At 34.2% G+C, this 19,993-nt stretch overlaps 9 protein-coding genes across 9 annotated transcripts; 2 read left to right on the top strand and 7 right to left on the bottom strand.

The window, feature by feature from the left end:
- Nucleotides 1–680: 680 nt before the first annotated feature.
- Nucleotides 681–3,773, bottom strand: RO3G_17127 (uncharacterized protein; the record flags this gene model as incomplete). Its single annotated transcript, XM_067671711.1, has 10 exons — nt 681–801; nt 847–894; nt 1,011–1,961; nt 2,020–2,368; nt 2,421–2,486; nt 2,653–2,952; nt 3,015–3,041; nt 3,156–3,315; nt 3,368–3,456; nt 3,644–3,773. The coding sequence occupies 10 exons, from the start codon at nt 3,771–3,773 to the stop codon at nt 681–683; spliced, it is 2,241 nt and encodes a 746-aa protein (XP_067527925.1).
- Nucleotides 3,774–5,512: 1,739 nt separating this feature from the next.
- On the bottom strand, nt 5,513–6,162 carry RO3G_17126 (uncharacterized protein; the record flags this gene model as incomplete). Its single annotated transcript, XM_067671710.1, has 3 exons — nt 5,513–5,747; nt 5,891–5,978; nt 6,015–6,162. 3 exons carry the CDS (start codon nt 6,160–6,162, stop codon nt 5,513–5,515), a joined length of 471 nt encoding a protein of 156 aa, XP_067527924.1.
- Nucleotides 6,163–6,929: 767 nt separating this feature from the next.
- On the bottom strand, nt 6,930–8,051 carry RO3G_17125 (uncharacterized protein; the record flags this gene model as incomplete). Its single annotated transcript, XM_067671709.1, has 7 exons — nt 6,930–6,938; nt 6,997–7,116; nt 7,168–7,250; nt 7,299–7,429; nt 7,506–7,559; nt 7,624–7,773; nt 7,825–8,051. The coding sequence occupies 7 exons, from the start codon at nt 8,049–8,051 to the stop codon at nt 6,930–6,932; spliced, it is 774 nt and encodes a 257-aa protein (XP_067527923.1).
- A 344-nt stretch (nt 8,052–8,395) lies between these two features.
- Nucleotides 8,396–9,499, top strand: RO3G_17124 (uncharacterized protein; the record flags this gene model as incomplete). Its single annotated transcript, XM_067671708.1, has 5 exons — nt 8,396–8,665; nt 8,731–8,836; nt 8,893–9,020; nt 9,074–9,286; nt 9,485–9,499. The coding sequence occupies 5 exons, from the start codon at nt 8,396–8,398 to the stop codon at nt 9,497–9,499; spliced, it is 732 nt and encodes a 243-aa protein (XP_067527922.1).
- A 1,059-nt stretch (nt 9,500–10,558) lies between these two features.
- On the bottom strand, nt 10,559–11,231 carry RO3G_17123 (uncharacterized protein; the record flags this gene model as incomplete). The annotated part of the gene is made up of 5 exons (XM_067671707.1): nt 10,559–10,642; nt 10,696–10,765; nt 10,820–11,046; nt 11,100–11,166; nt 11,221–11,231. 5 exons carry the CDS (start codon nt 11,229–11,231, stop codon nt 10,559–10,561), a joined length of 459 nt encoding a protein of 152 aa, XP_067527921.1.
- A 914-nt stretch (nt 11,232–12,145) lies between these two features.
- RO3G_17122 (uncharacterized protein) lies at nt 12,146–13,846 on the bottom strand (the record flags this gene model as incomplete). The annotated part of the gene is made up of 3 exons (XM_067671706.1): nt 12,146–12,585; nt 12,644–13,038; nt 13,128–13,846. The coding sequence occupies 3 exons, from the start codon at nt 13,844–13,846 to the stop codon at nt 12,146–12,148; spliced, it is 1,554 nt and encodes a 517-aa protein (XP_067527920.1).
- Nucleotides 13,847–14,581: 735 nt separating this feature from the next.
- On the bottom strand, nt 14,582–15,928 carry RO3G_17121 (uncharacterized protein; the record flags this gene model as incomplete). The annotated part of the gene is made up of 5 exons (XM_067671705.1): nt 14,582–14,797; nt 14,854–14,993; nt 15,182–15,569; nt 15,695–15,759; nt 15,898–15,928. The coding sequence occupies 5 exons, from the start codon at nt 15,926–15,928 to the stop codon at nt 14,582–14,584; spliced, it is 840 nt and encodes a 279-aa protein (XP_067527919.1).
- Nucleotides 15,929–17,644: 1,716 nt separating this feature from the next.
- RO3G_17120 (uncharacterized protein) lies at nt 17,645–17,861 on the top strand (the record flags this gene model as incomplete). The annotated part of the gene is made up of 2 exons (XM_067671704.1): nt 17,645–17,721; nt 17,849–17,861. 2 exons carry the CDS (start codon nt 17,645–17,647, stop codon nt 17,859–17,861), a joined length of 90 nt encoding a protein of 29 aa, XP_067527918.1.
- Nucleotides 17,862–18,276: 415 nt separating this feature from the next.
- On the bottom strand, nt 18,277–18,954 carry RO3G_17119 (uncharacterized protein; the record flags this gene model as incomplete). The annotated part of the gene is made up of 1 exon (XM_067671703.1): nt 18,277–18,954. The coding sequence occupies one exon, from the start codon at nt 18,952–18,954 to the stop codon at nt 18,277–18,279; it is 678 nt and encodes a 225-aa protein (XP_067527917.1).
- Nucleotides 18,955–19,993: the final 1,039 nt, after the last annotated feature.

Raw genomic sequence — 19,993 nt, 5'->3', positions numbered from 1 at the left:
TCTTTGACATGCAGCAACTCATACAGCAACGAAATATTACGCTATCCTTGCTGAATCGCGCAAAAATACTTTGTAATACCTGGGCAGAGGTGCAATTGAAATCAGTATCGATAATACATTCCATTTGCAACATAGTTTCACAACAGAGAAGTACTCTTGATTTACCAAAAACTGTAGAAAGTCATGGTGTAAATCACCAGAGTCTTGTTTTCAAACAAGCAGATTCTATAGGAAATCTCATAGAAAAACTACAATCAATTGTTGATCTTTTGAAGGATGTACAAGTTAGCTGGAACAATTTAAAAAATGAAGTAGATAGATTCATGGTGAAGGTACTCCAAAGACCTGAGCCGACAGTACAGCCTCTTTCAACCGAATCCATGCTGCAAGTAGTTACTGTAGACCCTTTTGATCTATATGACATGGTGAGCCGCTTAGCTCATTCATATAAGCAAGAGTACAACTATAAATTAAACCTTTTCAATAACCTTTCTTCTCATTTAAAAAGTTCCAAGGAGGCATACGGTCTGCTAGAACTATGGCAAGCAGATTCCCATATTGATAAAAAGACAATAGAACAATTATCAGAACGCATCAAATTATTCAATACTGTAAAGAAAGTACTTGAAAGTGTTGATTAAAAGGTAAAAAAAAGTTTATTATACAAAAAGAAAAGGCTTCTAATATTCAACATTGAACAATCTTACAGAATGATCCTCACCTCCAGAAGCCAATTGAAGCTGTCCATCATGAGTAATTTTACGCCATGTCAAAGAACGTACAACACCAAAATGGCAAAGTCTAAATGTGGATTAATAGATACCTTATTTTTTAATATTATTTTACCTTTCATCGAATTGATGCCATAATTCCCATTTGTCAAGTTGTTGCGTACTTTCAGATGAATATAGTGAAATCCTTCCGTTTTCCAACCCTATAGCAATTACGTATCTAAATTTTAAACAGTATCAGTACTTACAGCGCTAGATATTTCTTTGTATAGTATTTACTTTTCATCTATTAAAGTAGAAGCAAAATCAACAGCAGTAACAGCTTCTTCGCACTTGATTGTATGAACACAGGTCCAGTTTGGAACAGCCTCATCAGGTTGAATCCAAATTTTAACAGTTTTATCACGGGAACCTGTAACAAACAATTTATCATCGTGACTCCATGAACAATCCCAAATGATGCGAGCATGTGCCTTATTTTTTGCGACTAGTTTATATGGCATTTCTTCATCTCCTACATTACGTTCGGAAATTGCCCACAAACGGTCTCTGGAAACGGTAAGCAACCATCGGTCATTATGAGAAAATCTGGTTCTTGTTACGGTCAAAGAATGGGCATCAATTGGACTTTTGGCTTCTTTCCATGTGGATGCATTAAATAAACGGACAATAGCATGCTCTGCTGTAGCTGCTTTACAAGAAGAGGCGATATATTTGCCATCATGACTAACATCAACAGAAATGAGTTCGTAAAGATGACCATATAACTTTTCTACTTCTGGCCATAATGTATGTTGCAATAAATGCTCTTCATAAGGAGGATGTTGCATGACTTCTGCTAAATTTTCTGGAGTAGCTGAGGTATATGCGTGGCTTCCCAGACCGTTAGAAATATCAGTTTCTTCTTCGCCTACATCTCCTTCAAAAACAGCTTTGTTAGAGAGGCCTAATGCTGGCAAATTAGCACCTATAGGACGGCTTGTAATGTTCTCCCTGAAACTGTCGTCTCCAGTCAAAGTCGCCAAGCTTTCAACAGATGACTTGGGTGCATCAAAGATTCGAAGAACTTTTTCATCTGCACCGCTTACAAATTGGTAGTCGTGAACAAAGGCAATACATTTTATGTCATAACCATGCACTTGAGGTCGACCCATCTCGTGCCATGTAGATATAGTTGTTCCGTTTTCTTTGCGATTCCATGGTGCAAACAATCTTGTTGTTTGGTCTAAACTGTAAAAAAATTTAGTCTCTACCATCCTGAATATAATATAATACTGCTTTTCTTTACCTTGCTGAAAGGAGATATCTAGATTTAGGATCCCATGCAAGGCTTTCTACAGATTTGAAATGACCACTAATAGCAACTTTAGGTGACCAATTATTCTCTCCTTTGACTTCAGAATTATCTTTCCAGAGATGGAAGGACCCATTGGCACCGTGAGAGACTATATGCTTTCCATCAGGACTGAATAAGGCTCCACAAAAACCCAAGTAGGTGCTGCCGCCAATGTCACCCATACGGACTTCATTGACCCAAACACCTGTAGTAGCTTCTGGGCTCCAGATCATCATAGATTTATCAATAGAAGCAGAAATTAAGCGCATAGGTTGGATGAATGTCTTGCTACCATCTACATCTAGACTAGAATTTAACATCTAAAAATAGTTGTTGCAATATCCCCATTTTACCTGCTTGTACAAAAGGCTTTTGCCACTGCACACTGAATACCCAGTCATCATGACCCATTAATAGTGCTTCAAACATGAGCGAGTACTGCAAAGAATCGACAGTTATTATGTGCGCTTTGGTGCTTAATTGTTCTCCAGTCCTATAGTGTCTATAAATTAATATGCTATCATTTGAATCATTTTCTATATGATACTTGCAATGAACTTTCTTTCAGAGCGTTCAGTAGCTCACTATTTAAACCACTGTCTTCTGTTCTTTCTTCAACTTGTTTTTTGGGAGAAGGTGTATGAGGTGATATCTTCCACAGACGAATGTACTTGTCTTGACTTGCACTGGCCAACATAAGGTCGCCCTTTTCAAAAGAATTGTTTGCATTTACTTCATGCTGTCCTGTGTAAGTTGCAAAAGACAAGTCTCGAACCCAGTTATCATGACCTTGCAGTGTATGCATCTTTTTGAATTCGTTTGTGTTGACTTGATAAATATAGATTGAAATTAATTTGTCTGTATGTCCACTGGCCATAATTGGAACTATTATAGGATATAGTAAATACATCAAACTTTCGATCTGCTGGCTGATTGCTTCATTATACCTTCACTGTTGGGGAGATAGGAGAGGGCTAATGACATAGGATATTTGTTTCCATTGTTTATAATTTGCTTACAAGTAACCTCATCTGTGTATGATACTTTTGTTAAAATGTTATGCGCGTGTTTTTCTTTTATCTTCTAACCTGAATTATCATCAATAACACGACGTTCCCAAACTCGAATAGTACCGTCGGACGATCCAGTAATAATCATATCTGTTTCTGTTTTGATAGAATGGGCACGCATACACGCGATGGTTTCAACTGATCCGGTATGACCACTCATTGTTGCTGAATTGATCCACTATACAAAGATGCGTTAATCCATATTGATAACTACTGATAGATTAGTTTACCTGTCCTTCCTTGTTTTTCTTCCACAGTTTAGCTGTGCAGTCAGCAGAACCTGATACTAAGGCAACGTCTTGAAGCTTGTCTCCATGGCCTAAGTATAAATATATTAATGAAAAATCTCTCTTATTGTTTTGTTGAAATATCCATGCCTCTTTCAATAAAAGTCAAACAGTTGACCCTTCCCGTATGTCCAGGTAATGTTTCCTTTACACCTTTGCTATATTGATCCTAAAACACATACGGTTAATGACAAGTTGATTATTTTGAAACAATGTTACAGACTAAAGGTAAATAAAGCGCAATCAACTTGTCAGCGCCAAAAGCCACGAGGCCACTGTAACCCCAGCAGGCAGCATGTGCTGTTCTGTTACAGCCGATGGATATGAATTCTGAAGTGACTTTAACCATAGGTGAAGACTTGTCAAATAAAGTGAGTGAGTTCAGTCCACTAAATTATTTTAGTTGATGTGGCTTGGCTGAGAGCAGCACACTGCAAATAATACCGGATATTACTCGAATTTCAAGAGCTTGAAATCAGTGATTTCAAGACCGCTATTTTTCAAAACTTAATAAATCACTCAAAAGCATAGATTCTGTACTGAAAATGAAGTATAAGCATAAAAATTATATAAGTAATTGGTTTATAGCTTTAAAAGAAGCTATCATATATAAAAAAACAAAAGTTTATTTTTTACGCCAAAGATGAGCATACTAAAAAGGAAAAAATAACTGATGTTTAAAATGAAAACCTCCACTGTGAAATTAAAACTCATTTTTTCTTTTTTTTTTTTTTTTTCTAAGTTATATACGTAGGACAAACCTCATCATTATATTTTGAAGCCGGGATTACTTTTTGTGCCTTGAGTTTACCTATAATATTTTTTCCATCTTTTTCAATCTCTTTTTTTTTTCAATCTTTTTCGATCTTTATTTTCTTTTCCTTTTTTTTGCATCTATTTCGTGGCAACTCTTTTAAAGGTACTTATTTCATTAAATTGCAGTAAAATATCTAATTTAACCTTTATTTGCTTTAGGTCCTCTTCATGTTCCAGGTAAAAAGTGTAAATAGTATAAATCATCCAAGTAGGTACGTGCAAGATTAAAAGGCTTATTTTCATGGATCCATGTATTAAAGCTGTAAGTCAAGGAAATGTTTAATGTTCTGCTCACTAAATGCATGCTATTTCTTTAATAGCTTATTCTTTATGGCTTTATAATATGCTCTGATATGCTTCTGTTTATACTTTTATGGCATTTTTGTAAGTAGCTCTACTACTATTAAAGCAAACTTTACTCATCCTTATATTTAGAAAATGCTTTACAAGATTACTAATAGCTTTATCGGGATTATATTGCTAAAATTAAGCTTAAATGTAAGTAAAACTCTCATATGATGCTCTACAAAATGTTTAACTTGAAGACTATTTTGTAGTTATCCTATAGCTCATCTGTAGTCTTTCTGTTCTATGTGCTTTGCTGCTGCTTCTTTACGCGTATAACCATCAAAAGGCTCTTTTTCTCAAGATGAGCAACTTACAACAGCTTTATTGAACTTAATCCTATTTATTACCCCTCAAACAAGTTAAGCTTAAAAAAAAGAAAGATGTTCGCTGATGGATGGATGGATGATTACTGTATTATTTTGCCAAAAGGTAGAAATGGTATAGTATTTGGCCATTCATTCTAAAGGAGTAAAGAAGTATAGAAACCATAGTTCAATATAAAATTTTTTATCCAATAAAAAGTATAATTTCAAAGCCCAATATGTTTTTTAAGCCAATGAAGTATATTAAATGATAAGGTTTTCTACAAATAAGAATGTAAAGAAGTGTATGAGTAAGCATAGTGTCGTCCAATAACGACAAGTAAATATGTGATGATTAAAAAAAGCCAACCTATCATATCTCTTTTTTTTACGTGAAATCAAGGTAAAATCAGAGATTTCAAGTGCTTTTTTGGCGTACGTAATATTCGAGTAATACTAGAGATTTCAAGAGTTTTTTTTGGCGTGCTTAATATTCGAGTAAAACTTTTTTTTTTTTTGTAAATAAATAGTTTATTTTTATTTATAAAATATAATATAATAGGAGTCACACGTCTGAGAGCGGTGTGAACCAGAAGAAACAGAATGTAAGCGATTGAACATGCTAGTCAAGGTCGAGCCTGCCCCTTTTGAGGGTGGCAAACTGCGACATAGCACGAGTGACCAACTGTTTATCAATAAAAGGAAAGCCGTCAATAGTAGATCTCCAATGGGCACGCCAGATAACAGAGAGCACGCAGCAGCTGAGAGTCCAGAGATCAGTATTGTCAACAAAAGGAAACCGCTGAAAAGACCAGAGGATTGAGCATACATCATCTTGAGTGAAAGTGAGGTGTGGGCTAAAGAAGTTGAAGGCATCTATCCATACTCTCCATTTCTTGGGACAGCGCACGAAGAGGTGTTGTAGATCTTCATTATTAGCAGAGCAAAATTTGCATTGTGAAGAGGTCAAACCGTCATCGAGTAAAACTTGAAATTTTACCAACTGCTGTAAAATTCGCTTGAAATGCGCCGTTTCAAGACTTGGTAATATTCGAGTAAAACATCGAATTTCAAGCGAATATTACCGACTTGAAATTCTTAAATTATTTGCAGTGGCAACATACACTGTTTTTTAAAAAAGATATCGCTTCTGTTTAATAATGATTGTCGCACTTTCCAAATATAAGTCATTATTTCAAACATTATTTTAGCGCGCATCACAATGTTCTCAAAACACTGAATAGGTACAGAGCATTGATATTGCTTTTTCATATAAAGATGTCGCAAAAAAAAACCTTAGTACCTACAGGTATATAAATCAGATATCACTGTACTTTTTCCACCTTCCCCCAAACACACCGGTATATACTCAGAGTTATTACAAGAATCACATTTTGTGTAGCAAATTGGCCAAGCAAATGAAAGAAATTCTACTTTGGTAATGTGAAAGCAAACAGTATTGTATTGCGAATATAATGATAGTGTACTGATTAGCATTCAAGTTGTCGTAAAAGCTAAAAATGAAAATATCCTATACTAGTGCTGTTTTTACTCTCTTAAGGAAACATTTCATGCATTCCCTCCTTCTTTAGAAAAAAAAAAGGTGTAGAAAATTCGAAAGAGATCATAGAATAGAACGAATTTTTCATTGCTTTATTGCAAAGACTTAAATGACAGCATAATGAAAAACAACGCATGTAATATAAATGCTCTTTTTTTAAGAAAAAAATAGTACTCTTATACTAGTCAATTCGAGAAAGTCTATCTTAATTTATTTTAGTTTGATACAAAAAACATAATTTCTGACATGAGCTTATAGATCTAATCATAGAAACAAGTAAAGCTAAGCACATGAAATAAATTAACTAAAAATACAGAAAAAACGTAAAAAATGAAAGAGTTTTATTTCATAACATATATGTTCATATAATGCAGACTTATTTAACAGGTATAAAGGAACTCATAGAGTTTTTTGAAGTATTGATAAGTCATGTAACGCGCTATATCGGACATCATCTCTAGTGTCGTTCAGAGCATATTCAAGCAATCTATCAATCTTTATCTGTTTATGAGCAAATTTATGTCCCTATAATTATTGAATTTTACCTGCTCTTTCTGATCGATTACTGCCTTACTAATCAACAATGTCAAAGTCCTCAGAGTTACTATTACCAATTCACTGCCTGTTGCTGAATCATTTAGTAAACTTAAGCATGTTTTTTGAGCCTAATAAGGAACTTTTTTAATATGCCATTCAAATACTATTATATCTGTTACCTCTCTTGTCATTCCAATATCCTCATGCATATGTCTAAATATTTTAACAACTTGTAACTTTATATCAAGAGAGGTAGATGGATCTATATCACAAACTTTAATAATTGAGACTTGCTTTTTAAGCTTTTTACAATAATGACCTCTCAACTTTTTATCAATTTTTGAAAATATGACAGCAGGAAATCTATTTGATCTTGCGCATATTTGATCGCTCGCCCAAATAGCTGCTTGCAACTCTAATCTGTCTGTTGCCAGTTCAAACCTTTGTACAATGCTATATATAAAAACAATATATATCTTAGGAGGGTCGTGTTGAGTATTAAAACTTTAATATTTACCCAAATTGAACGTCTAGTTTCTCTGCTATGATGATAGACATACAGCCGAGGACTCTAAATTGTGGCGCGTCAAAACATGGATAAAAAAAAACGAATGCTTAAAGGTAAATGGGTTTACCTCAAAGTAATCGATCGAGCAGTTGTATCATTACTACCAAGAATGGGTAATATACGCCTAATGGTTTCTTCAACATTAATAATTTTTTCCAAGTGCTGATGAGATGCTTCTTTAAAGACTTTGTAAACGTAAAACTTTACAACATTGTTGCTAGGATCAGTAAGTACTTTTTTAATAAAATAACCTCAAGAAATCGCTTACTGGGTACGAAACCAATCGGCGAGTTTTAGAATGGCAGCATTGATAACAACTGGATAAGGATATTGCTCAAATATACGATTAAAACCTGTAAGGGCTTGTATTTGTGAGCCCTGAATACCTAGAGCGCCCGTTCGAGATTTTTTGTTAAATTTAATTTCTAATTCTAAAAGTGCTTTATGAGCTTTTTCCTGATCAGAGATACTTGATGCGTTATAACTATGATTCATTTTGTAATAGTTCTTTTTTTTTCTACATTGAATAAAAACACAAACTTCCCCTTTCAGGTAAACCAGCCTATGGCGCCCATTAAAATTACTGAGGCCAATCATTTGAAGTTAGACAAGCAGAGGATTTTCATTCTAAAAATAAGCCAATAGTTAAACTAATCTTTTTATTGGGAACCATGTTTGACGAAACGCACATTTTGAGATTGTTATTGATAATTAGATCGACAAAGAATAACGCAAAGCTACAGCAAAAAGCTTTTCAGTGTACGCGAAATTTAATCTACACACACCAAAATTTGATTACTCGAATCATAGATGCTGATTCATCTATTTTAACTGAATTTATGCAATCAATCTCTGAATGTGAACAAATATTGACAGAAACATTGGATAAAGCGCATTACAAAGTTTCTGTGTCTTGTGGAAGATTACTTTATACAATTGCGCGTATAGCACTTTCAAGACAAACCCACAACCCCAGCGCTATGGATGTTGATACGCCAGGCGTGCTTCAAATACGACAAATGGTTACTGTAGTAATTGAAACCATTTCAAAAGTAGAGATAGGGTTAGAACATTCAAAAAAGAACACAGATCAGGTTTATTTGGGTCGCGTAAGTAAAAGGACATGGTGAACGAGCTTAAATACAGCGTCTTAAAAACTACCTTTAAAAAATAGATACAGGAGCTTCTAAAAATTAAAGCCCAGTGCTGTACTTTGCTTAGCAACTGGGATTTTGATTCTTCTTTTCAAGTAGCCTATAATTTGTTAACAAGGGGCAACGGTAAGGAAGCCTTTCTGATGTTATTCCCTATGTATTAACCCACATTTAAATATTAGATGAAATTGCTGCAGTTCTTTTGCCTTATCTGTCTTTTCTTTTGCAAAAGTGCCGCGAATTACCGCGGTGGTTCCCAGAAAATGCTATTCAGGAACTCAAAAAAAGGATGAATAGGTCTTTTGTATTTGTAAGTTTTATTACGCTGCATAAAAGGTGGTATTCACTCAATTTACAAAAAAGATCAACTTAATGAAACTATTACTTCGTACAACACCTAGCTCTAATGAGCTTACATCAAAGATTGTCTCTTTGTTACGTGAATTCGGATCTTGGAATAGTGTCAACGAGACATTTACTACCAACTGCTGGAATCTCTATGTGATAGGTTTAGAAGCAGGATGTAGTGGATGGTATGAGTTAATGTACACAATAATGAAAGATTTACAGAAGAAGGTATGTTTACTTTAAGATATAAAACATATCGGAAATTACTAAAGGTTAGAAAAAGGTGGAATCTGAAACGTGCTTGTATTGGTTACAGACACTGTCATCTATAGCACTAGCCGAATGGAATTTGTCTAGTACAACATATACATCTAAAAAAGAATACCTTTTACTGGTAATCAATCACTTTTCTAAATCAATCCATAGAATGAGAGTAAATAAAATTAAAACATATACAAAAGAATCTGCTAATCGTCATTCAACTATAGACTTTACAGGCATTTGGTCAGCCAGTACCAATGCAACTTTACTTTGCCCTAATGAGAATGGAAATGTTACTTGTTATAGAGCAAGCAATAGCAATCTTAAGCATGGATTTGCATGGCACCACAACTTTAACAAAGCAATGTAAATTAATGTTAGTATGTGCTGATCGCTTTTGTAAGCTAGCCTCTCGATTGAATTCTAGTCATCAATACTCATTTAGCGTTGATAAAGAAACACAACATGTGCTTAGAACATATAATACATGTTTTTTAGCATGTGAGTATGCTGCACGTTCCATTGCTGCTTCAGATAAGCAGTTTTTCTCCATAGATCCAATGCTTATCCCAATTATTCTGGAAATCAAACCAATGGATGATTTCTACAGCATTAAAGGAGCACATCTTATAAACATATGCAAGGAGCTTGTGAAAACTGTTACGAGTTGGGAAGAGCTGAATCATTTGGAAGACACCGATCGATACATGGTAGGGATTAAATGCATTTTAAGCAAGATAACACACATTTAACTTTTTTTTTTTTTTTGTAAAACAGACATGTGCGAAGGATATGAAACTAGCATTGGAAGCCATTCTCTCCATTCCGCTTATTTTATCAAAAACATTTTTCAGATGTCGTGAAAAGATACCAGTTCAATCATTCAATGATGCCCTCTAATAACAATCAAGAAAGAACAAAATCTCGATTTTTTTTTTTAAAAAAAAACAATGAACACTGTTTGGTTCTATGACGTAAAATGGTTCAAAAAGTCGAAGTTTATGGGTACTAATTAGGAGATAATAAAAGAAATAACTATGCAACTTAAACTGATTTGAGCATGTAAGAAATGCTCTCTCTCTCCCTACTCCCTATTTTTTTTTTTTTTCTTAAATAGTTATAACAAAAGGTATTTATTAAAATATACATTATTTTTAAGGTAGAAGAAACCGCTTGTTAGACAAACAAAAAAAAAAGGTTAAATAGAATTATGAAAATGCTATTTTATGAATCACAATGTTAAGAAACAATACATTTTCCGTTCTTTTCTCCTTGTAATGATATCAATTTAGCTAATTGTACTTGTTCTCCTTCAGTAATTTTCTATGATAAGTGTTTAATAGGACATTGTTTTTTATGAAAAAGCGACAACTTACCCCTTGCTTTGCTTTCAATTGTAGTCTACTGATTTCCTGGTTTCTTTGCTTTATTCTTTCCTTTCTTTGTCTGTACCAAGAAGGATTAGAAATGATGTGAGATACTTTATTTTAATCCATTTACCTCTCCATTTCTGCTCTAGAAACAGAATTACTTGATGAATTCCCTCCAGACGCTTGTTTTCCTTTGCAAACATGATCAACTGGCAGCCTATGTTTCACACAAAAGGAGCACCCACAATCAGGACACTGCATAGGCACAAGCATTTTCGTAGTACAACCCTTCCTGCGACATGTATTGTTAGTTTTAGGTTGCAAGTCCGCGCAATTGTTTTGAATATGCTCATTCATCTATTTAATAATTAGTTCCTTGCTGTTATTAACTGTCTCTCCTTTTTGCATACTCTAATGTTTGGATCCTGTCCTCTTGGTACTGTTACTGGTTTTTCACATAGTGGACATACTGGCACACTATAAACAAGTAATTAATAAAAAAACGTGTGCACCCATTGCTTTTTGTTTTACCGAACATCCATATTAGGATCGTTTAGACTCGAGCATTTATGATCTTGTAATTTAAAATGATCCTGACTAAATGTTTCAAACAATTGTTAAAACAAGTAACTTTATTTACTATATACTTACCAGAATATATTTTTACAGTATATACAAGAGTAAGGTAAAAAGTCTTTTTTTTTTTAGAAAAATAAAGTAAGTTCATAAGCTTAATTCAGGAAAACAGTATAAATGTGTCTAGTATTTTACCATAAATATTGCAAGCTGGTGCTGTACATCTTTTTCCGAGATCAGGGAATTCCATTACAAAATGTTAAAAAAGTCAACCAAATTACGAAGTCAGGAACATGAATTTAAATACTACGGAATTCAAACTCAGAATAAATTTCTAAGCAGAAACTGCTGGAAGACACTACAACTTTTTTTTTAAAAAACAAATTAAAATGGCCACTCTTTCAGATGAAGCAATTCGTAAGGTATAATATCATATCTTTCCTATTTTCTTGTCTGACGGATTATATTTAGGTTTTTGTTGAATTACAAGCCAAGTTTATCCATAGTCAGCAACAAGTTAATACTGTCAAAACTCAAATTCAATCAAAACAGCGTGAGCGTAAGATGGCTGAATTAACTAGACGCGAATTAGACAGCTTAAATTCCGAAACAAGAACTTATAAACCAGTCGGAAAAATGTACATTTTCGAAATATGTTCAATCGAAATATAGTAACTTTTTTTTTTTTTTTTTTTTTTCTTTAGGTTCATCCAAAGTCCTTTAAGTGAGATGAAGCAGCAGTACGTTGATTCGATTACCAAATCTGATGAAGATATAAAGCAACTGGAAAAAACACAAAAATACTGGGAGCGAGCAGCTTCAGATGCGCAAGGAAACCTCAAAGATATCCTTCAAGGACCGAGAACGATGTAAATAAAATTTATTTTCCTTTCATAATTCGTGAAGTTTTCATCTGCAAATAATGTCTAATGGATCGGTTTGAAATGGACACATCACTACCGCCACTACTATCACCACTGAACGTGCTACTGCTACTGCTAGTCACTGTTGAGGTCTTCCTTCCAATATCTTTAGAGGTTTTGGCACCAAATCGCTTTAGACACTCAGCAATAGACACAAGCCCCCCAGCTTTGGCTATATCAAGTGGAGTAGGTACCAATTTTGGAACATAGCTATTTGGATAAGCACCTAATTCGATCAGCTTAGTGACAGCTTTCAATTTTCGGTTACGAACTGCATAGTGAAGTGGTGTTTCGCCTTTGTTGTCTTTGATATCCAATTTTGCAGGGCAGTGTTTGTTAATTAATGTAATCAGCCGTGTCCTGCCTGTCATTGCTGCATAATGCAAAGGAGTAGCGCCTGTATAAAAATATAAGAAAGGTTTTGTTTAAAAAGAAGCTTTATTACTTGTGCTTACCAACAGAATCTGTTTTGTAAAATAATGCGTTTTGCGATTTTTTCAGTAAATAATCAATAATTTCTTCAGAATTACTTTCAACAGCTGCATGAAGGGCATTTTCACCCAATGGCCCTTTTGAGTGAAGCAAATCAGCGCCAGCTTGCTCAATCAACAATCTGACACCATTCATATATCCAAACTTAGCAGCCAGAACGAGTGGCATAATCATATCTCCTACTTTTTCTGTAAGTGGAAAAACGTTCGGGTTTGCACCAGCTTGCAGAACACGTTGCAATGAAGCCGTGTTTTTAATAGCGATCAATGCATGAACTAGACTATAGCCCTCTTTGACATTATTGACAGTCTCAGAAATTTTGGCTACATTTGGATTTCCCCCACGCCGTAAATAGTTGCTATATGCAAAAAAAAAAAAAAAAAAAAAAAAAAAAAAAAAAAAAAAAGGATTAGAAAAGGTGATAAAAGTATTTCGCTCAGTACAAACCTAACTAAAGAATCGACTTCAGCCTTGTTTGACTTTCCTTCCGCAATCGCTTTCCAAAATCCATCTCCACAAGCAAATTTTAGAATGTTGACATCAAGCTTTGCTTCTTCTTTATATACGCTTTCGATGGTACTCTCTTGTGGTGATGTTGGTGATAAAGATATAGTATCAGGAGTTGTTACTGGGTCAGACAAAAGTGAAGACAAGTCAAATTCGTGTTCTTCATCACTAAGAAGATTTTGATGATATAATGCCGGGTCAATCCTTTCATCTGTAAATAGTATAGGAGATGAAAATGAAGATTGTTCGGATAACACACTAGAGTTGTTGAGCCCTCTTTCAGAATAATAACTCGCATTGGAGCTTGTTTGAGAAAATCTTCGTTGAAGTGTATTGTTATATCGAGTTCTGTAAAGATGAACCTCTCGTAATGCCTTTTCGTAACGCTGCGATTGAACATGATATTGATGCTCGATCTTATGTTTTGAACTTTCTAGTTTATCAAGTGCGTCAACAAGGTGATCGTGTCTCTCGGTCCAATCTAATACAATCTTATCCATAGCCGTTTTTAATCTATTTTGAAGATTAATGCATTCTACCTCAGTAATAGCGTCATAAATTTCTTTATGCGAAGCTGTTTTTTGATATTTTTGATATCTGTGTTTAGACCTAGGAATAGGTGGAAGAGATAATTGTCCAAAATGTTCAGAGGAAATCATTAAGAAGAAATGAAAGTAAAACAAAAAGACAATCAAATAATAAGAAAGCACAAAGAACAAAGCAACCTTTTTTGTATAAGAATATGCTTAAATGAATTTATACAAATTAAGAAACAATTGTCTTCTTTTTCCTGCTTCCTTGCTCTCTTTGTCTGAAAAGTGATCTTCCAAAGATTTTTATTGGACAAAATGGCATATTTGTTTATTATATAATGGGTATCGTGTAACCATTAAGCTTGCTTTACAAAATAATCTATTGAGAATCGCTTTTTTTTTTTTTCTAATCGATAGTTTCTGCCATGTCTACACCCTGATAGCCAGTGTTTTTACTAAACAGAGATTTTATACCTAAAGGTATGGTTTAATTTTTAATCTCTCATTGTTTTTCTCCTTTTTTTAATGCTTATATGCATTTTCTCCCTTTCTTTGTGAAGTGTAACACTTACTGTTCCATCCTTTCAAAATTTTATTCTTACAGCTGACATGGATTATCCATAAAGGAATAGCCAATAAAATGAAGCTTAAAGCTACTAAGCTTTCTACTGGGGCTTCTATAAACGGTGTTGTGCATAAAAACAGCGCAACCATACAGAAAAGAATAGGCGTTGATAACCACACACGATAAGGTCTGTTCAAATCCGGCTCTGTGTACCTAAATACTAATAAGGAGAGCACAGCCAAAAAATAAAATCTAAATGGTTATGTTAGTAAATTAGACTTCAGTTGTCTTAAACGTTACTTTACATCCATGAACTCATTGAATAGAAATTTGATAAGCACTCTAAAGGAGCCGATCATAATCATCACTACTGTAAGTACTGCCTGTAAAATGAGTGCTAATATAGGCGTTTGTCTAGATTGACTAAGCTTTCCAAAGAAACCAGGAATGTGGCCTTGTTTAGCTGATACATATATAATACGAGCACCCGTGAAGACATCTGCATTAGCAGACTTCAATAGATGATTAGCATAAATACATATTTAAGGCTAATTTTTCATTCACTTACCCCAAAACAGCTGAGAGCTACACAAATAGCAAATAAAATACCACCTGCTGGACCAAACATTTTTTTACCAAAGTCCATGGAAACAGTGTTTGTGTGTATAATAACCTCGGGTTTCAAAACAGCTAAATAGGCAACATTCGCTAACATATAACAAAGTATAACCACCGGAATACCAAAAATGATTACACGAGGTAGATCTCTATGGGGATTCTTCATTTCTCCTGATACATAGTTTAAATTATTCCAACCATCATACGCCCAAAGACCTTAAGAAAAAAAAAAGTTAATTTGACTTGTTCAGCCTCTTTTTTTTTTTTTTTTTCAATACCTGAATAGAAAGCTAAAGCAAATTGACCAAAACTGATTGAATTTAGCCCTTTGAATGGATCTCCTTCAATACTATTTCCACCTGCAATTATTCCTTTGTTGGATAATACAACGACACCCATGACAGATATCACAACGGCCGTCAGTACTTTAAAAATGGTTAATATGTCTTGTAATCGGATGCCAGCAGGAATTGAGATGGCGTTAATTAAAGTTAAGATCAATAAACAAGCTACAGCAAGTAATTTTGGTAGAAACTTGGGTATAATAGCATCTGCTAATTCTACAGAAGCATCTGAATCATGAGGAACATTAAAATAGTAAGTATGATATGCAATACGAGACACATATTCTCCAAAAACAATACAAATAATTGCAAGTCTTCCAGGCTAACAAAAAAGGAAATTTTGTATTTGCTTTCATCATTTTGGTATGCACTAACCTTTTGCACAGCTATTGTCACAAATTCAAACATAAAAGAGACAAGGCTGCCGAATGCCCTGCCTAAATAAACTGTTTCTCCACCATTCATAGGAAGCATTGTACCTAACTCAGCATAGCACAGGGCACCACATAAAGCTAATAGACCTGATATAAACCATACAACAAGGGCTGTACCATAGGATCCAGAAAACTCCAAAACTGGCCCTTTTTTTTTGTCAACATGAATTGTTAGTATAACTCCTCTTTTTCTTTCTTTCTTTCTCATTTTATTACCTGGAGAACTAAATAAACCACTACCAATCATCAAACCTACCACAAGCCCTAATCCGTTTTAAAAGAGACTTTTTTTTGTAACTCTGGGCCTCTAGCTTGGGTTTGTGATAGAGGGATCCTAGGAATAGTTTCAAAGGAACATACAGATGTCGAAGATGTGTTAGCATGTGGTGTCAAGGGAAGTAAAGTTTGATCATCTCGATCATCGGTAAAATGGTGGGAGCCTGTACTAAATAGAGAATCTTCTGAATCTGATCCATCTAAGTTAGCGTTGTGGTCACTTATAGTGTTAACAGATGGCATTCTTTATTGATCATTGAAAGCGAAAAAAGAAAAAAGACACAAAGTTCTAATAATTACCGGAGATCAAAACAAGCAAAATCTATTTTTCTTTGTCTTTTTCATGGGAAGCTAATAGCTAGGATAGAGAAAAGAGAAAGAAAAAAAGGTCAAAGACATCTTTAAAAATCATAGATTCAATCATTAAAAAGTTTAAAGAAATCAATGCCTGTTTTGCCCATGTTTTTTGCTTTCTTTAATTGGTATATGCTTGTCAATTTTCTAACTTGGAAATAATCAGTATGAAAATGAGGGGGTTTTATTTATCTAAATAAGACTATAAGTTTCCCCCTGTAAACATAGAAACATATATCCACAGCGTGTGTTTTCCATTGTATGTTTCTTTTTTTCGGTTGTTTTTATGTTAATCCGGGTAATTTAACCATCTGTACAACCTTAATCCATTTCATCCTACCAAAAGGAGTATTCCACAACCTATTATAGATGAAAGCTACAATTTTGTCAACATATCAAACTATTTGCAAAATATTTGATGTAAAATAAAGTCACCTTGATCCTCTTTGTTAGATAATACTTTTTCACAAAAAAATATACTTTAAAGTAGCTAGCTACCGATAATACTGATCTAAGACTTATTTAATTTATTCTAAACGAACGTTCAATGGCCATTTGTAGTTTTTTACTTATTTATTACAAGGCAAAGATATAGAAAGGACACTAATTCATTCAAACACTATATTTAAAGGAAAGGAATAGAACAAACGGCAGTGTGCTATCTGATGTTTGTAATTTATATCGCAGAAAAAAAAGAATGATTTCAACTGCCGGAACACAAAACTTTTTTTATTTTTCATTTTTACTACTTTTGCTTTTTTTTTATGGATACATCATTATCTTCAGCAGTAGCAGGCTACATTTCTATTCTACTTTGGATAATTGTTTTTATACCGTAAAGAAAATAGAAGAAATTTTTTTTGGCAACATGCTCATTTTCGACATTAGACAGTTATACGAAAACTATCGCAGAAAAAGTGGGGACGGGCTTTCTCTTGTCTTTTTAATCATTTGGCTAATAGGAGACATATTCAGCATGATTGGCGTTGTCATGGAAAAATTGATGTTTACTATGGTAACCCAAACGATAATCATATACTTTCTTTCATATTAACATCGTGGGAAAAAAATGATAGTTTCTATTGGCGTTATGGTACACAGTGGCAGATATTTGTCTGATATGGCAAGTGATCTACTATAGAAAGGTTACACTGTATGTTAAATTAAAACAAGACCAAGATGATGAAGTTGATAATCCTATAACAAAATCAATGCTATGGATAAACATAATTGGATCTATAGCTATAGTTGTCTTGATAACAGTCTCTTGCTATACATATTATTTCAAGCCATTTTACAATGATCATTCTATAGCATACGGTGGCTTATCTCAATGGATGGGTTGGACAAGTGCAATTCTTTATACAGGAAGCAGGCTCCCTCAGATCATAAAGAATTGGAAGCAGCAAAGTACAGAAGGACTGAGCTCTGGCATGTTTATCTGTACTCTATTGGGCAACTTATTTTTTACTCTGGTAATTTCTAACGGAATAAGATGTTCATATAGTCCATAATCTTACATATATCTTTTTTTTAGTCAATATTCTTAAATTCAACAGAACAGCCTTACATTTTGAAGAATTTACCGTGGATTATAGGCAGCCTGGGGACAATTATTTTTGATGTTATGGTAAAGTCAACAAGATCTAACTTGAGCCATACTCATATTTAAATTTCTGCAATAGATATTCCTTCAATTTTGCGTTTTCAACCGTAGAAATTTAAAACATAGAACTGATTAAAAATCTGTATATAAATTCAAGAGTACTTTGAATAAAATGAGAAGAATAGAATGGGACGAAATGATGACAAAACACTACTGAGTATAAACATAACAATAATGCATAAAAAATTTCCAACAAAAACAAATAAGACATGATTTTACAAAATTTATGATTAATTATTTATTGTGAGGCATGATAACAAGGTCAAATTGAGAGAGAGGAAACGTTTATGAAAATGCATTTAAGGTTTGGTACATCTGCCTCTGACACAGGCTTCTTGACAGTCGTCATTATCTGAACAGCATGCATTAAAGGGACCCTTACCATTGCCTTTGTCCTTGTAGCCAGGAATACATTTACCAGGATTAGGATTAGGATTAACTTCGCCATTGCAGACACCGTTTACACAGCTGTTCACACAATCATCGCTGGTATCACAACAATCACCCTTGTAGCCATCGCCGTTCTTGAGACCTTGAGATCCAGGGGAACACTTGCCTGGGGTAGCAGTAGCGGTGGCTGTAGTAGTCTTCGTAGTAGTAGTCTTGGTTGCTGTGTTAGTAGGACCATTGCAGACACCGCTTACACAGCTGTTAATACAATCATCACTATCATCACAGCAGTATCCCTTGTAGCCATCACCATTACCAAGACCTTTAGATCCAGGAGTGCACTTGCCTCCAGGAGTAGGAGTAGGAGTAGGAGTAGGATCAGGCTTGGAAGATCCATTGCAGACACCCTTCACGCAGGTATTAAAGCAATCATCGCTGTCCTTGCAGCAGTAACCCTTGTAACCATCACCATTACCCTTTCCAGAAGAGCCAGAAATGCACTTGGAAGCAGCAGCAGCTTTAGGATTGACGGCAGCTTGAATTTGAACAGCAGCAACTAAGAGCAAGATAGAGAATGATAACTTCATGTTTAAATAGAAAGAAGATGAGGTTAAGATATAATTGCAGCGATATACACGTTTCTTATATATAGTTTCGAATGTAGTACACAGTACAAAAACAGTTGACGAAAATGACACAATGGAATTGCATTATAAGATGTGATATTTTTAACATGAAAAATAACCAGAATGGCAATTCTAAGCCTTTTTTTTAATCTGAACACCCTTTTGATCTACATCAGCCCCATTTAATAATATAATTGGCAATTGCTTATTTTGTGCACTCTAGATTTATGTATCGCAATAGAATACACGTTAACTATATTTTTCGAAATTCTATGGCGCTTACTGTCTTTGCTCACTGCAAGCAGTAACACAGATGTTTACGCTCAATTAATAAAAGGTGCATGCCACATAATATCTCTCTCGTACAACAGTGAACCAAAAGTACAATCATCTTTCACTTAGTTTACACAATTACAGAATAAATTACTGTACCCCGATTTTTCATAATGGTCCATTACTGAGGATAATATGTGAAGGAATAAAAATATCTAATGCTGTCTGAGATAACAAAACAGTTGTAGTTTTGCTTTGTTTTCTAAACGTCATTCACCAATGTTTATGCAAAATCTTGGTTGTATGCATTATGTGTTCCGTATTGAGATTGCAACTATTTTTATTTATTTTTCTTTATAAAGAAATTCTCTGTTCTCGATGAAGGAATCTTAAAATATGTTTAAAAGTGTACCAAAGTAGAAGGTTTAGAAAAGTCATAAGATATATTCAAATATCCAATCAAGTATTGATACTAAAAATACATAGCATTCTTTAAATGTTTATGTAGCTCTCTGCTATGTGACACTAAATTAATAGTATTGGAAACGAATCATTGCTCTAGAACTAAATGATCGCCATGCTTTATTTTTTTACAGGCGGAGTAAGAATGGAAAAGATACACAAACCCCAATTGAATAAGGGTGGATTCCTGAAGTCGTTAGCAAGAAGATAAGAAACGATATTAGCCAAAACATCTTTGAGCATACAGATCTTGAATAATTTAAGC

This window comes from Rhizopus delemar, genomic scaffold (genome assembly GCF_000149305.1).
Source record: "Rhizopus delemar RA 99-880 supercont3.26 genomic scaffold, whole genome shotgun sequence".
Lineage (NCBI taxonomy): Eukaryota > Fungi > Mucoromycota > Mucoromycetes > Mucorales > Rhizopodaceae > Rhizopus > Rhizopus delemar.
This window is presented reverse-complemented; position numbering and strand designations above follow the sequence as displayed.